General features: G+C 44.2%; 1 protein-coding gene across 1 annotated transcript in view; it reads right to left on the reverse strand.

The window, feature by feature from the left end:
• UTP15 (UTP15 small subunit processome component) overlaps positions 1-14,209 on the reverse strand; it is a 1,055,146-nt gene that overhangs the window by 182,985 nt on the left and 857,952 nt on the right. Inside the window, exon 11 of the mRNA XM_044063945.1 lies at positions 13,895-14,028. Within this exon, the coding sequence (XP_043919880.1) occupies positions 13,895-14,028 (134 nt within the window). The remainder of the gene's footprint in view (positions 1-13,894; positions 14,029-14,209) is intronic.

Consider the following 14,209-nt stretch of genomic DNA (forward strand, 5'->3'; position numbering starts at 1 on the left):
AGGTCTATCGAGCACATCCAATCATTCTCCCGTAATAGGGGGAGGAGAATAGATTGAAGAGTGACCATCTGGAACTTTTCTTTGGTTACTGAAAGGGTCAAAAGGGAGAGATCGAGGATTGGCCTCAAGTCCCCCGTCTTTTTTGGCACCAAAAAGAACCTGGAGTAAAAACCCGATCCGAGCTGGTCTGGGGGGATGTGTTGGATGGCTCTTTTTTCTAGGAGCTGCCGGATTTCCACAGTTGCGACCTCCCTCTGATTGGGTGGGACATCGGGGAGGTGTTTGGGGAAGAGAAGAGGGCAAGAGAAGGGGATCTGGTAACCTCTGGATATGATGCGAAGCACCCAAGCGGTCTGTCTTGATGGACTCCCAAGCTGCCAGGTGCCTCGAGAAACGCCCGCCCGACTGCCTCCACAGTGGAGCAGTCGGGCAGCCTTTCAGGGCTGTTGCGTGGGCCGATCAGAGAAAGGTTCTCTGGACCCAAAGTTCTTTGGGCCCCTCTGCCTCTAGGGCGGCATCCTCCCTGTCCTCCTCTGCCGCGGAAGGACTGGGGGTCCGGAGTGGACTGGGATTGTTGTGACTTCCGGAACCACATCTTCTTCTGTCCCTTTTGGTTCTTGGAGAAGGACCTCTGGGGAGCAGAGAAGCAGACTCCGACGGCAGATGTCTTCCCGTACTTTTCGCTCTGGACCAAGGTGTCGCGAACAGTCTTCCCAAATAGGGAAGAACCATCAAAAGGGGCATTTGCGAAAGACACCTTGAAGGGTTCCGCGAAATCACAATGCCAGAGCCAGGCCTGACGCCCCATGACGGGACCTGCTCTGCTGGCTCTAGCGGCTCTTTCCGTGGCATGGGATAGTAGCCGCATAGAGGTATTGGAAATGGACCTAAGAGTGGCCATACGGGTGGAGTACAACTGTTTGTCCTCCGCCTACATGGACTCCGGGGGCGATGCAGCGTATTCTTTCATAAGATCCCGCTGCAGCCAAATAAAGTGTGCCATGTAGTTCAATGACCTCACCGAGAAGGACGCTGAACTAAACACCTGCTTCCTTAGGCGGTCCATCGCTCGGGACTCCTTGCCCAGGGGGTGGACCGAGGGGCTCTCCTGAGCTAGTTCCCTCTTTGTGGCCACCGCCATCAACATGACATCTATGGGGGGACCCTTGCTCCAGTGGGGCCTGTCGGAAGGGGGACTGAGGATCCTGTCAGGGCGTTTCGGGACTGGCTCCACAGTGTCCGGCTCCTTCCACGCCCTGGTGGTAATCAGGTCCACCAGGGGGTCGGCCGGAGGGGACACCCAAGAGGTAGAAGGGGCCTGCTTCAAATGCCTCCAGGAATACGGCTTTGTCCGAGGTCGGCTTTGGGGCAGACCACCCCCCTCTGATCCTAAGCATTTCCATGATGTCCCCAAAGGGGACATCCTCGGGGGGGTGACCTTGGGGAGCCTTCCCCCTCCTCCAAATCTGCGTCTTCGGTTAAGGACTCAGGGGAGTCCAAGTGCCTCCTCCTGCACTTCCGCTTGTGGGGGATCTCCTCGGGGGGGGGGGCTGTCCGAAGAGGACTCACCAGCAACATCCTGTTCCAAGGGAAGGACCTGGGACATTGAAGCAGGCTGTCCCTGGGGCCGGGTGATGGAAGTCAGACCCAACAGAGAAGGAGTGCGGGGTGGAGCTGTGGCAAGGACCGGGGACCTGGAAGCAGTCGACAGAGCCCTCTCCACCACGTCGAACGCCGAGGGAGAACCGCTCTTTCTGGGATCCGAGAGCAGGCCCTCACTCGGATCCGACAGGCAGATCGGAACCGGCGCCAAAGCAATCGGATCCGACAGCCCAGTATGCTCCGACCTGCACGGCGCCGAAGGCATACTGAAACCCTCGGATCCGAAGCTCAGCCCTCGGCTCCGAGAGCTCGGATCTGCCAAAAACGGACCCGACAGGCACGAGGGAAGAGTCGGCGACGAAGTACCCGAGACTATCGGCACCGACCCACCCCCGGTTCCAAGGCTGCCCGGCTCCGAAGGCTCCGAACCCGGGAAGCAGGACGAAGAAGGAGCTATCGGGGCAAAGAAAGGGGTCGAGCTCCCCCACAGAGGGGGGGAGGCAGGAGCACTCCCATCTGCAGTTGGGCCTGGAGGAATCTTCGCATCATCCGGACCAAGTCTGTGTCGGAAAGGCTACGTGTAGATCTCGAAGAGGCCACAGAGGCGGGACGGGAGTGCCGCCTCGATGACCTCGAAGGAGATCAGGTCTCCCCCTCCTCAGGACCCAGTGAAAAACAAGGGGACCGGATCCGAGAAGGAGGAGACCGGGAAGCCCTGGAGGGAGAAGACCGCTTAGCCGAGGGGCCGAAGCAGAGGCCTCGGCCCTCCGCTTGTGGTGCTTCTCCCTCCTCTTTTCTTTCCTGGCCTCCCTCTCCTCCGGGCCTACAGCGGGAGGTTGAGTTCCGGCCGGGGGGAGAGAGGCAGGAGTGGCTGCTGCCGAAGCCGCGGAGGTAGCCACGGTAGGACCGGAGGCCGAAGCCGAATCTGGGGGCAAGAGACCCGCCAGGATCAGCTTGGATCTCTGGTCTTTGAGTGCCCTGGGGTTGAACGCCATGCAGATGGTACACCCAGAGGAAAGGTGTCCAATCCCAAGGCACAGAACACACCAAGTGTGGCCATCAGCCGGTGAAAGCTTATTGCCACACTCGGTGCACTTCGAGAAGATAGGTTTTGGGGCCTCAGACATTTTAAACTAAAGAAACACACACGCTAGGCCCCAACACACACACACGCAGACCCTAACGAACCAGCAAGGGAGAGGGAGGGAAAAAAAATATAAACTAAAGAAGATTTAAGCTAAGGGAAACAGGTACGGGCCTAACACATAATACTCACACTAAAGTATAGAAAAAGTAAAAAAAAAAATGTTCTATTTTTTTTCTCTCACAGAAACCACTACGACGGAGCTCAAGAATCCAGCTGCTGACAACAATTGCGGCAAACTAGATCTGGGGTCAGTCAGGGTTGGCAGGGGTTTATGGGTAGAGGGAGGAGCTAGGAGCTCGGCTCTAAGCTGTTGAAAACTGCCGGCTCAGATCCGAAATAGGATCCGATACCCACAGGTTGCTGCACAAATGAAGTTAACTACTTCAGATCACTTTTTTGAGTGTTTGTATTGAAAAGAAAAATCAAGGAAAATATGACACGTTCAAATACCGATAAGAACAAAACTGCATACAAAGCTCAGCATACAAAACATGTGCATTTAAACAAGCTAGGCACATGTTCAAGAAAACCCCTTGTGTATATTATATAGACGTGGAAGCAATATCTATTTTTTTAATCAGGTAACAGCCACTTTGTCAACATTGACATGGAAAGTAAATGGCTTTACAGGTATGGACAAAAAGATGAGAGTACTGAATTATATTAAGTGTAGATTACAAAGAGCAATGCTACAGGAGCTGCACAAGGATAGAAAAAACGTGAATTTGACAAAGGATTTCAGGGTGAATATTCAACAGAGCAGAAGGGCCAATGGAAAAGGGGAGTGGTAATACTGACTGCGAGAGAGGATTCCAAAAATAACAGAGGGGGAAAGACAGCAGCAGATTTGTGGTAGTGATGTTTTACTGGTAGGGGAGGAGGATTACACTGGCATTTAATTCATTCCACTTTGAACTATTATGGAACTTATTTTAGGAGAAATAAGCTTTCAGCAGGGACTTGTACTTGTAGGCAGTGACTGGAATCTAATTTGCAATAGTCAGAATGCATCACTGAGACCTAAAAAGGAAAATATAGCAAAAAGGCTGCATATCTGAAGACGTACACGAGAATATCTGGCATGGAAGATGTGAATTCAGTAGCGGAAGTTTGCACAACATTTACAAATTATTTCTCAAGCTAGGATAACTAGACTTGACTGGAAAGAAATTATATTTCATAGGAGCATTTGTACTTAAAGACTTCAAACCCATCCAATAACTACACCAGATCATGCACCAATAAAAGCTAAGATAACATTGGGTAATATAAAAAGTGAGATACTGGTGCTTTCCTATTTAGCTATTAAAAAAGAGGAATTTGAGGACTGGGTAGTATATATGATTCAAAAGTTATTAAGGAAGATAGAAATTACTTCAGAAGGGAGAGCAAGCGAGTTTAAAGTGAAACTGGAATTTAAAAACATGCCAGAAATAAGAGCTTAAAGTACGACCAAAAAAGGAGAACTGTAACTAACAGGAATAGGAGCGACTGTGGAGTGCTAAAGGGAAATAAAGGAGTATTTTGGTAGTATACATGACTTTAAAAGTCTGTAGTGAAGCAACATTTTAGCTAACTTTAGGGTGCAAACATTTTAGTACAATGACTTGGGTAAAAGAAAGCAGAAAAAGTTCCAGCCAAACTTGGGGAACCCATAACAAGAAATATAACCAGAGATCCTATAGCAGTAATAGAGGACATCTGCATAAAGTAGAGGAAAGGAGAACAAAAGAAAAGGCATTAATGGATACAGTTGTGGTCTGTTAATAAGGACTGCTGTACTATAGCTCCTGATGTTGGGAAATCCTGCCATGTAGAGGTCAATGGTGCCAAAAGATAAAATGTCTAGCTTCCAACTCTGCCTTTTATGACTCAGGCATCAAACATCAAAGTTATCCAACACTCTAAACAGTACTAAAGGTCTTTGGTGCCAGGGTTGGGGTTGATTCCTTCTTGACTGCCTCAGCACTGAATTCCAAAAAGTTTGGCATACAGGGTACAGGTGCCAGAGGAAATTTCAGCACCAAATAAAGGTCTGTACTGAGAGAGGAACATGCAGCTGAAACATCAGCCTTGATTCTACTGTCACAGAGGACCAGAGAGCATGTATCCAAATTGGGAGGGAATGTAGAACCTTTTCTCGCTACCATGGAACTAGAGGGACAAAGAGGACTTCCATTTCAGTCTATGTCTTCACCAAGGCCCTCCTCATGTTCTCCCAGTCCAGACTCATTGATAGAGGGGGACTTCAGAGGGAACAAGGAGACTGAACAGACATGGCTGAAGGAATTCTGTGTGGAGGTAAAAGCTATGACAGTTCCAGTTCTGACATGAAACAAAAATGTTGACTCATTTCCTGAGAGGAACATCTACAACAGCAGAAACCTGAAGCTGTTATGTATCTGGATGTACGTTTGTCTGGCTAAGCCTTAGTTAAATTTGCAACAGAAGGTGAAGCAGTCGCCACTCTTGGAAACCTACAAGACACAGGGGAAGCCGTGCAACAGCCCTCATCATCCAGCTTATTTTTTTCTTTCTTTCAGACATCATTGCTCATCAAAAGAGTATTTGCTTGGTAAAAAAAACTTTTAGAACTAGATTTTTATATTCACACATTTCCTGATATCAAATACTGCACAAAAGAACTGCATTCAAATGATCAACACTAAAGCAAACTGGGACTTTTAAGATGGCTGCACATTGGGTAACAACTTATTTCTAGCTCTCCCTGTGTGAAAATAGAAACTCAGCAACGGTCAGTAGATCTGTGTTTATGGATAAATTTCAGTAACTCGTTAGTATGTGCACTGCCTGGATGCCAGAAATAAAGATATACAGAAGATCTGGAAAAAATCAGCTACAAAAAGTAAGGAAAAAACACTGATTGGGGAATGTTCTGCAGCTATTCCGCAAAAAGCAATATAACCTTCAGACATTACTTCCAATAACTTATAAAAAGACAGAAGACGACTGCATACAGACCTGGTTTAAATAAACAAAACATCGACTGAGTATATCAACGCAAACATGGAAGAAGCTTTAAACAGCTATTCAGATGACATGATAAAGCTGCAAAAATCAGAGGTTTGAATAAAGAAAAGGCTGGATGAGACTGCTCAGGAGGCGATGATGTTTCAAAAAATAACAGAATTACAGGACAGAGCACGCAGGGAAAACTTGATATTTTCAGCTGGAAGGAACAGACTGCATTAAATTTATGAAAGCACAAATAAGCAACTGGATTGGTATTCCACAGCAGTTGTTAGCTGAAATGGCACATTGTGTGTATGCTCCAAATCTAGCTATAAGAAAGCAACCTAGACGTTTAATAGTAAAGATGGAATCCTACCAGCAGAAAGACTTGATTCTGACAAAACTGTGTCATAAGGACAAAATACTAAAAGTAGAAGACAGCAGAGTGTTTGTGGAGAATGATTACTCATTGTACATCAGACAGAAGAGAAGCAAATTCATTCTTCTATTCAGAGAATGTCGAGACAGGTGTGAGATTTAAACTGCTGTATCCAGCTACCTTCAAGGTATTCTTCTCTGGTGGGACAAAATCACTTTTTGATGACGCACATGCTATGGAGGAAATACAAAAGATAGTCCAACACAACCCGAGCTGTGAACCAGAAGGAGATTTGGCTTCTTGATTCTCTGGTAATAAAGATCACAGAGAGACTGCACCTGTGAACCTTTTCTAGAATTTCAAAGGAAAATGTTGGAGAGAAGGAAGGAAGCATAAGAGTTTATTGGAAGAATTGAGAGTATGTTGGAAATGAAGCAGAGACAGAATATGGGTGATGGAGAAGAAAAGTAATAAAATCAGTAACAATGTGGGATTACAGTGCAATAATTATATTTGTGAAATATGACAGCACAAGAAAATCTGGAAATATAGGACTTTTTCAAAACTTGTTTGTTGAGTGGAGGGACTCTGAAGTACATGCCCCACTTCATGTCATTAATGTTCAGAAAAATGCTTGGAGGAAGAGAAGGGAGAATGCCAAGTAAAGAAAACTCTTAATAGTACTGTATATATTGCATGGTTTTCTTTGCATGCATAGCTCTCAACTTCTTAGCACAAAAAATCTGAACAAAGGCAAAAATAATGGGGATCAAAGCCACAAAAAATAGGGACAACTTTTACATATTTTTATAAACTAAGAATGTTGCTAGAATAAAATGTCTTGTGCTGCCATTCATTTTCTGAAGGATATGAAGTCTGAAACTCACATGCCTGCCATTATTTAGGGAATTAAATCACTGATTTGCCACAAAAATCCAAAAAACACACATTTTATGAGGAACATACCAAAAATAAGACAGAAATCTAGTTGAGAGGTATGTTTGCATGCTATTTTTGGGTGCAATGGGGATTGTAAACAGGTGCTGGTTTTATATTTCTCCCCTCTCCTCTATTTCTTCTGCAATTTTCAGAAACACAGGCAATGTAATGATAAAAAAAATAAATAAAAAAGAGGAAAAAGGGAGCATGGTTAAGGGGGGCATGACAGAGTTCAAATTAATGTGCTTTTTTTCATTCTTGCATGGTGAAATGACCGATTAAGGGACCCTTGGTTTAAGAAGGCAGAGCAAGTAAATGAAAAAAAAATACTGAATATTATAAGTTTTTTTAGCACTTGCAAATATGTATACTAAGTAGCATTTCTGCAGCTGGTCTTCATGTCTCCATGGAGACAATCTGATAAGGAGAAATTGGAGACAGTTTGGTGGAAGGGGAATGGCTGAGGGAAAAGAAAAAAGAACAGAGAAACTGGCTATGACAATGTTCCCTGAAAACAAATCAGGGGTTTTCCCATGTTTAAAGATAATATAAAACCAGTTAGACTTGAAGAAAACTTCTCTCATTGTTTAAATGCAATGAGGACACTAACATAAATAGATGTTTTTTTTTTCTTGTTCACCCTTCTCTCTTGTTCTTTGTTCAGTTTTGAGAAATGTAGGCACTACAATGAAAAAAATGAGGAGGCGAGGAGATGGGGGAGAGTGGAAGGGTCTGGTTAAGAGACTATGACAATCGAAAAATCAGTGTGCTTTTTTCCACGCTTGTATAGGGAAGTGACTGGGTAAAAACCCTAGACATTCTCCAGTAACAAGTTTATTACAAATCATGTAAATGAAAAAGAATATTGAATATTGTACGCCTTTTTTTCTGATAAATAAGGCACCCTTAAGCAGTTTTGTGTCTGGTTTGCATGCCACTAGAAGACAATTTGATAAAGAGAAATGGCTTGGATAAAGTGTTTACTGAAAGCTTTTAAGTGTTTTCTCAACTGGGAGAGTTATAAAGATATACAAAAGCAAATAGCATTTACTAATAGCACCGGCTGTACCATGCGTCTTAGCATGACTAATCTTTCTTTTTGGTTAACTTTAGCCTGTCTATGTAGCTATCAGTTTAGAACATATGTTCTTATTAGGAAGCAAAAACTTCAATATTTGAAAATGTAAATAGTTTTGTGTGTTACTGTTAAATGCATAGGTTTTAGGAGTGGTTTTGGGGGTTTTGTTTGCTCTGTTTGAGGGCTTTCAACAAAACAAAAAGTTATGTAAGATGTGACAGATGCAAATGGATATGACAAGAAACAACTGTATAAAAGATCAACCTGTTGAACAGCATATGCATGTAACATAAAAGTTGGAACTAGACATTTAGCAAAAGTGCAGTTATATATAAAAGGTGGTAATAATAACTATATAAGAAAATGATGCTTTCTGTACTGTCGTTCAACCTGAATGGCCTTACAAATAAAAAAACACAAAGAGCAGTGAACTATATTAAAATATGTAGACTGCAAATAGCTATGCTACAAGAGATGCACCTGGAAAGAAATGAACATCTGAATTTGATAAAAAAGGTTTTCAGGATGGTTATTCAGCAGAAGTTGTGAATAGCAATTAAAAAAGAGTTGAAGGATTTTATCTGGGAAGAGAAGGCAGCAAGGGTCAAGTGGGATAAGATGATTCTACCAAAAAACAAGGCAGACTAGGATTACCTAATTTGAGGGGGTATTTTACAGCAACGCAATTAAGACTCATATATAGCACAAGCAGAAAAAAAGATGTTATGTCTTACCATAACATTCCATCTGTTGTTGATCTTCATTCATTCATCACTGATGGGATGTCAGTTCCATCCTTGGAACTGAGCCAGCCTTATAAATAAGCTTGCGCCAGCCAAAAACTCTCAAGCTATGTTTTTACACATACTATCAGTCTCCCGTTACCTCAGATAGAGTTTGCCCATTATCAGTAAGCCAGAAGCAGTTTCTGCGCAAGTGCCCTAACTCAGCACTTGGACCCAAAGTGTCCCCCAGGAGCCTTTGAAGGGGGCAGGAGGGAGGGACGTAATGAATGAATGAAGAACAACACAGATGGAATGTTGTGGTAAGACAACTTCTTTATCTGATATGGTTAACCTTCATTCATTCTTCACTGATGGGACAGCATCTCCAACTATCTTTATTCACTTGGGTGGCCCTTATGGAAGGATATTCCTGAGCAACACTGAGCCAAAGGAACCAAATCCAATTTGCAATGGGTTATTAAAGGTATGAGGAGTAACCCATGTTGCTGCTGCACAAATATCATCCAAAGAAGCTCTCGAATGGAATGCCACAAATTTAGTGGAGTGCACCTTGATTTTTTGTGGTACAGGTTTTTTCTCATGATGATAAACGAAAAGTATACACTCTCTGAGCCATTTAGAAAAGGCCACTTTAGACACAGACTTACCCATTTTAGGGCCAGAAAAAGAAAAACAGTTGATATGATTTGCGTATTGTTTTCATCCTATCCAGATAGAATCTCAACTGTCTGTGCACGTCCAATGAATGCAGAAAGTACTGTCCTTTATTAGGAAAATTCAGGAAAAAAACAGGAAGGTCAACAGACTGATTGATGGAGAAATCCGAAATTACCTTAGGGAGAAAGGAAGGGTTTTGTCCGCTGTGATACTCTGTCCTTGTGGAAGACCAAATAGGGGCGTTTTACGCATGCAGCGTGGAGCTCAGAAATTTGCCTAGCTGATGTGATGGCCACCAGAAAGGGAGACTTCCAGGAAAAAAACTTGATGTCACAAATCGCAGCAGGTTCAAAGGGGGGTTGTGTCTAAGATTGTAGGACTAATGTAAGGTTCCATGGTTCGATAGGTTGTTTAATTGGAGGTCTAAATATGTGAGACTCCTTTTATGAAGGCTTTGCATAGACTGTGAAATCAAAGAAGAATTCTCAAAACCATTACGGAAGTTCGAAATAGTGGCTAGATGGACTCGTATAGTAGAAGCTACACCACCTTTTCGAAGAAATTTGATAAATAATGTAGTACTATAGTAACTGGGACTGAGTACGGATCTAGCTTTCTCTGCTTAGACCAGATCGAAAATCTCTTCCATTTGTCAAGGTAAAGTCTTCTAGTGGATGGCTTGTGGGAAGCCAAAATAAGATCACACACTAGGAAGGGGAGGTTATTCTGCCTGGCGATCAGCAGAAGTGGAGAAACCAAGCTGTCAACTTGAGACTGAATAAGTTTGGGTAACTCAACCTGTGGGGGTGAGAGATCAGGTCTGGAGTTGGATCCAGAATCCACAGTCGGCATAGAAGGTGAGGCTGGAGAAAGGGGAACCATACCCGTCGAGGCCAATAAGGTGCTATGAGGATCACTTTGCATTTCAACCAGAGGGCTTTCTTCAAGAATTGGGGGATCAGGGGGATGAGAGGGTAAGCATACAGAAGTCCCATGGGTCAACAGTGAGTAAGAGCGTCCCTGGGGGGAATTAGGGCAAAGTAGTTGGTGCATTTGTGGTCTGATGGGGTAGCGAATAGGTCACAGCAAGGTCGGCCCCAATGGTTGAAAATTTCTGTCGCTATGGACAAATTGAGGGACCACTCGTGAGGCAGGAAAAAACATCCAAGTTTGTCTGAAATCACGCTGGAATCCCTGGGAATATGTTTTGCTATCAGAAAGCCATTGGAAGTTATTGCCCATTGCCAAATTTTCATGGCCTCTCAACATAGGGGATAGGATTTGGTTTCTCCTTGCTTGCTGATATACCAGACTACTGATATGTTGTCTGAGTGGATGGCAATTGTTCCAGAAGGAAGAACAGACTAGAATGCTTGCAACGCTAAAAGCACTGCCCTCAGTTCTAGAACACTGATATGCAGATTGGCCTCCATCATGGACCATGTGCCTTGGACTGACATTCCCTGAAAACGCCCCCCCACCCCATCAGGGAAGGGTCCATGGACACCGTGGCTGTGGGCTGAGGAGGCTGGAAGGGACTGCTCCAAAGCTCTGATTCTGGTCTCATCCACCAAAGTCAGTCCTACTTGCAAAGGTTGGTTATCCGAACCTGAAAGGATAAAGGATGAAGATTTGGGTACCACTGAGATAGTAGAAGCCACTGAAGTGGCCTCATATGAAGTTTTGCAAGAAGTACCATTGGAATAGAAGCTGTAATCGGACCTAGGAGCTAGAGGACCTCCCGTGCTGAAACCTTGTTTTGACAGAGTATCACCTGTAGTTGAAGCCTCAGTCTTTGTAATCTGTGGTCCGGGAGGGAGACCAGACAGGAGCGGGTGTCGAATATTGCTCCTATGAACTCTATGGACTGGGTCGGTGTCAGGTTGGATTTCTCCCAATTTATTGCAATTCCCAACAGTTTTGCCAGGGAAAGAGTGTATTTGAGGACCATTACCAGTAGATGCTTGGTGGGGGCGGTAAAAAGCCAGTCATCTAAATATGGAAAACCTGGAATCCTTGCAGTCTCAAGTGAGCTGTTAGTACCGCCATGCATTTGGTGAACACTCTGGGGGCTGTAGAGTCTCCAAAAGGCAGGGCAAGAAATTGGTAGTGACTGGCTCCCAATTGGAAGCGAAGCCACCACCTGGAGCATTTGTCCATTTTAATATGGTAATAAGCATCCTGAAGGTCCATGGAGCACATCCAATCGCCATTCCCCAGGAAAGGGAGCATGGACTGAACTGTGACCATCTGGAATTTTGTTTGGGTGACAGACTTGTTTAAAATGCTGAGATCCAAATAGGTCTCCAAGTCCCCCGTCTTTTTGGCACCAAAAAGAACCATGAGTAGAATCCAGATCCACATTGTTCTGGTGGGACTGCTTGGATGACTCTCTTTTGGCACAGCTTTTTTATTTCCAGAGATGCTGGTTCCCTTTGACTGGGTGGAACATCAAGGATACGTCTTGGTGACTTTGGGTAAGAGTCAAAGGGGATGTGATAGCCTCTGGTTATTATCTTCTGCACCCAATCGTCAGTAGTTATGGATTGCCAGGCAGCATGGTGCAGAGAGAAACTTGCCCCTGACTGCTTCCAGAGGAAAGCAATTGGGCTGCTCTTCAGGAGCACTGGATGGACTGACCAGAGAAAGAATCTCTGGGTCCCCGGTTATGGGGACCACCTCTGCCTCGATAATCTGTATCCTCCGTGAGAGAGACTCTTCTGGGGAGTCTACGTGCTTCTTCTTGCACAACGTCTTCCATGGAACCACTCCAGTGGGAACTTCTGAGGAGGACTCATAAGGAGTGCCCTGCAATAGGGCTTACCCGCTGTCCCAAATCGGTGGCCTGTGACATCTGCAGCTTAGGGGGAAGGAACGTGTGGGGTTCTGACGCCAGTGGTCTGCTTCCAGAAGCAAGTGCTCTCTCCATTGCCCGGAAAGCAGGTCTGCCCGAAGAGGGATGGGAGCCCAGAACAGAGGAGGACAACCTCGGAACTGGGGTCACACCCCAGTCCGCCAAACCTGCTCCCAAGAGAAGAGCCTCAGGAAGAGTCTGTGCCAACATAACTCCTGGTGCCACAGACGAAGCCATAGACATGCTCAGACTGTGCCCAGCACTGAAGAGCCTACAGCCCCAACCCTGAACCTGAGGAAAACATGGTTCAAAAGGAACTGAAGGACGAAGAGTCTGTTATGGTGCCACAGTGAGGTCCACTAGTGGCACCAAAGTGGAGGTGACCAAAAGAGGCATTGGAGCCTCAAACCTTGTTCCTGCTCTGCATATACTATTCCCATAATTCCCATTTTTTCTATGTAGTTTGCTCCTTCTCTTTTGTAAAGATCCCAATTCAGTTGTTTTATCTCCATTACTATATTCACTACTTTTAGTAAAGTTGGTTTAGACTTTGATTTTCATTTTCTAGTAATTGCTGTTTTGGCAGCCACCATAATTAAACTCAGCAAGGCTTTACTATGTCTAGACAATTCCAATCTGTAGTATAACTCAAAAAAATCACATCTCCGACAGAGCGGTCCGCAGGGAATCCCAAAGGTCTGCCAGCTCATCACACTTCCAAAAAATATGCTCCCAGCTACCTCTTTCTTGCCTGACACCACCAACATGTGCTATCCACCCGAGGAAAAATTATTTGGAGTCTATTTAAGGTATAAAAATATCCATGCAATCTTCTCCAAGCAAAGATCCTAAATCTTCTAGACTTTGTTGCATATTTGGGAGATGTACATATATCCCCCCATTGTCTCTTTGTGAATTGTTTATCCAATCTCTCTTGCCAATCTTTTCTAAGCTCCTCTGATTGAGTTTTATAAATTTTCATGCAGTATTTTAGTAATTATTCCTTTTTTTAATGGCAGCTTCTGCTCTAGAGTCTATTAAAAACTCTACCAGTGCTGGTCTTTCATTTAGGAGCCCCCTATTTCTTTCCCTTTGTCTATACTCTGATATCAATATATCCTTGATAGGGAAGGCAATCTCTAACCCACAAGTCCAAACAAATTTTTGGCCTCTTCCCATTCTATTCCCTTTGCTTTTCTAGTTATTTGCTCCCAATACCTTGGTTCCTTTGCCAGTTTTCACCAATAAATTCCAGCCCCATCTTGCCTATTAGAATTAGCAGAAATGTTTGAGATCATATCTTACACCTGTAATGCATACTGCCATTTGCACTAAAAACAAGGTTCCACAGCACAGTGCCTTGGGGAAAAATAACGTTGGGTATCTCAGGATCTGCAAAAGCAGGACATGATGCAACTTCATTTTTGAGTTAACCACAATAAACATTCATACAGACAATTCTGTTTAGAAGTGCTCAAAACCAGTTTTAACACCTCGGCACAGAAAAGTGCTCACTTACCTGAGCAAAAAACTAAGCAACAGGCTAAGCTGTTTCTCATCTCTGCCTGCCAGTGCATTTTTCAGTGTTCCTCGTCTGTTCAACTCCTGCATTACACCAACTGTTACCTCTGGTGTTCTAACTCTGATCTCTTGCTATTAAAAAAGCAAGCAAAAAAATGAATAATGTGATTATGCATGATATTTTCAGTTAACCACTATACTAATAAATCTTAATTCCATTAACAAAGGTCAAGTTTCCAGAAAATGTCCAAAACAAAGGAAAATGTGCATAATCTTATTGCATGTTAGTTATGTACAAACACACACCAGACAC

The sequence above is a fragment of the Protopterus annectens genome, chromosome 2.part2 (genome assembly GCF_019279795.1).
Source record: "Protopterus annectens isolate FY-2018-M chromosome 2.part2, PAN1.0, whole genome shotgun sequence".
NCBI lineage: Eukaryota > Metazoa > Chordata > Ceratodontiformes > Protopteridae > Protopterus > Protopterus annectens.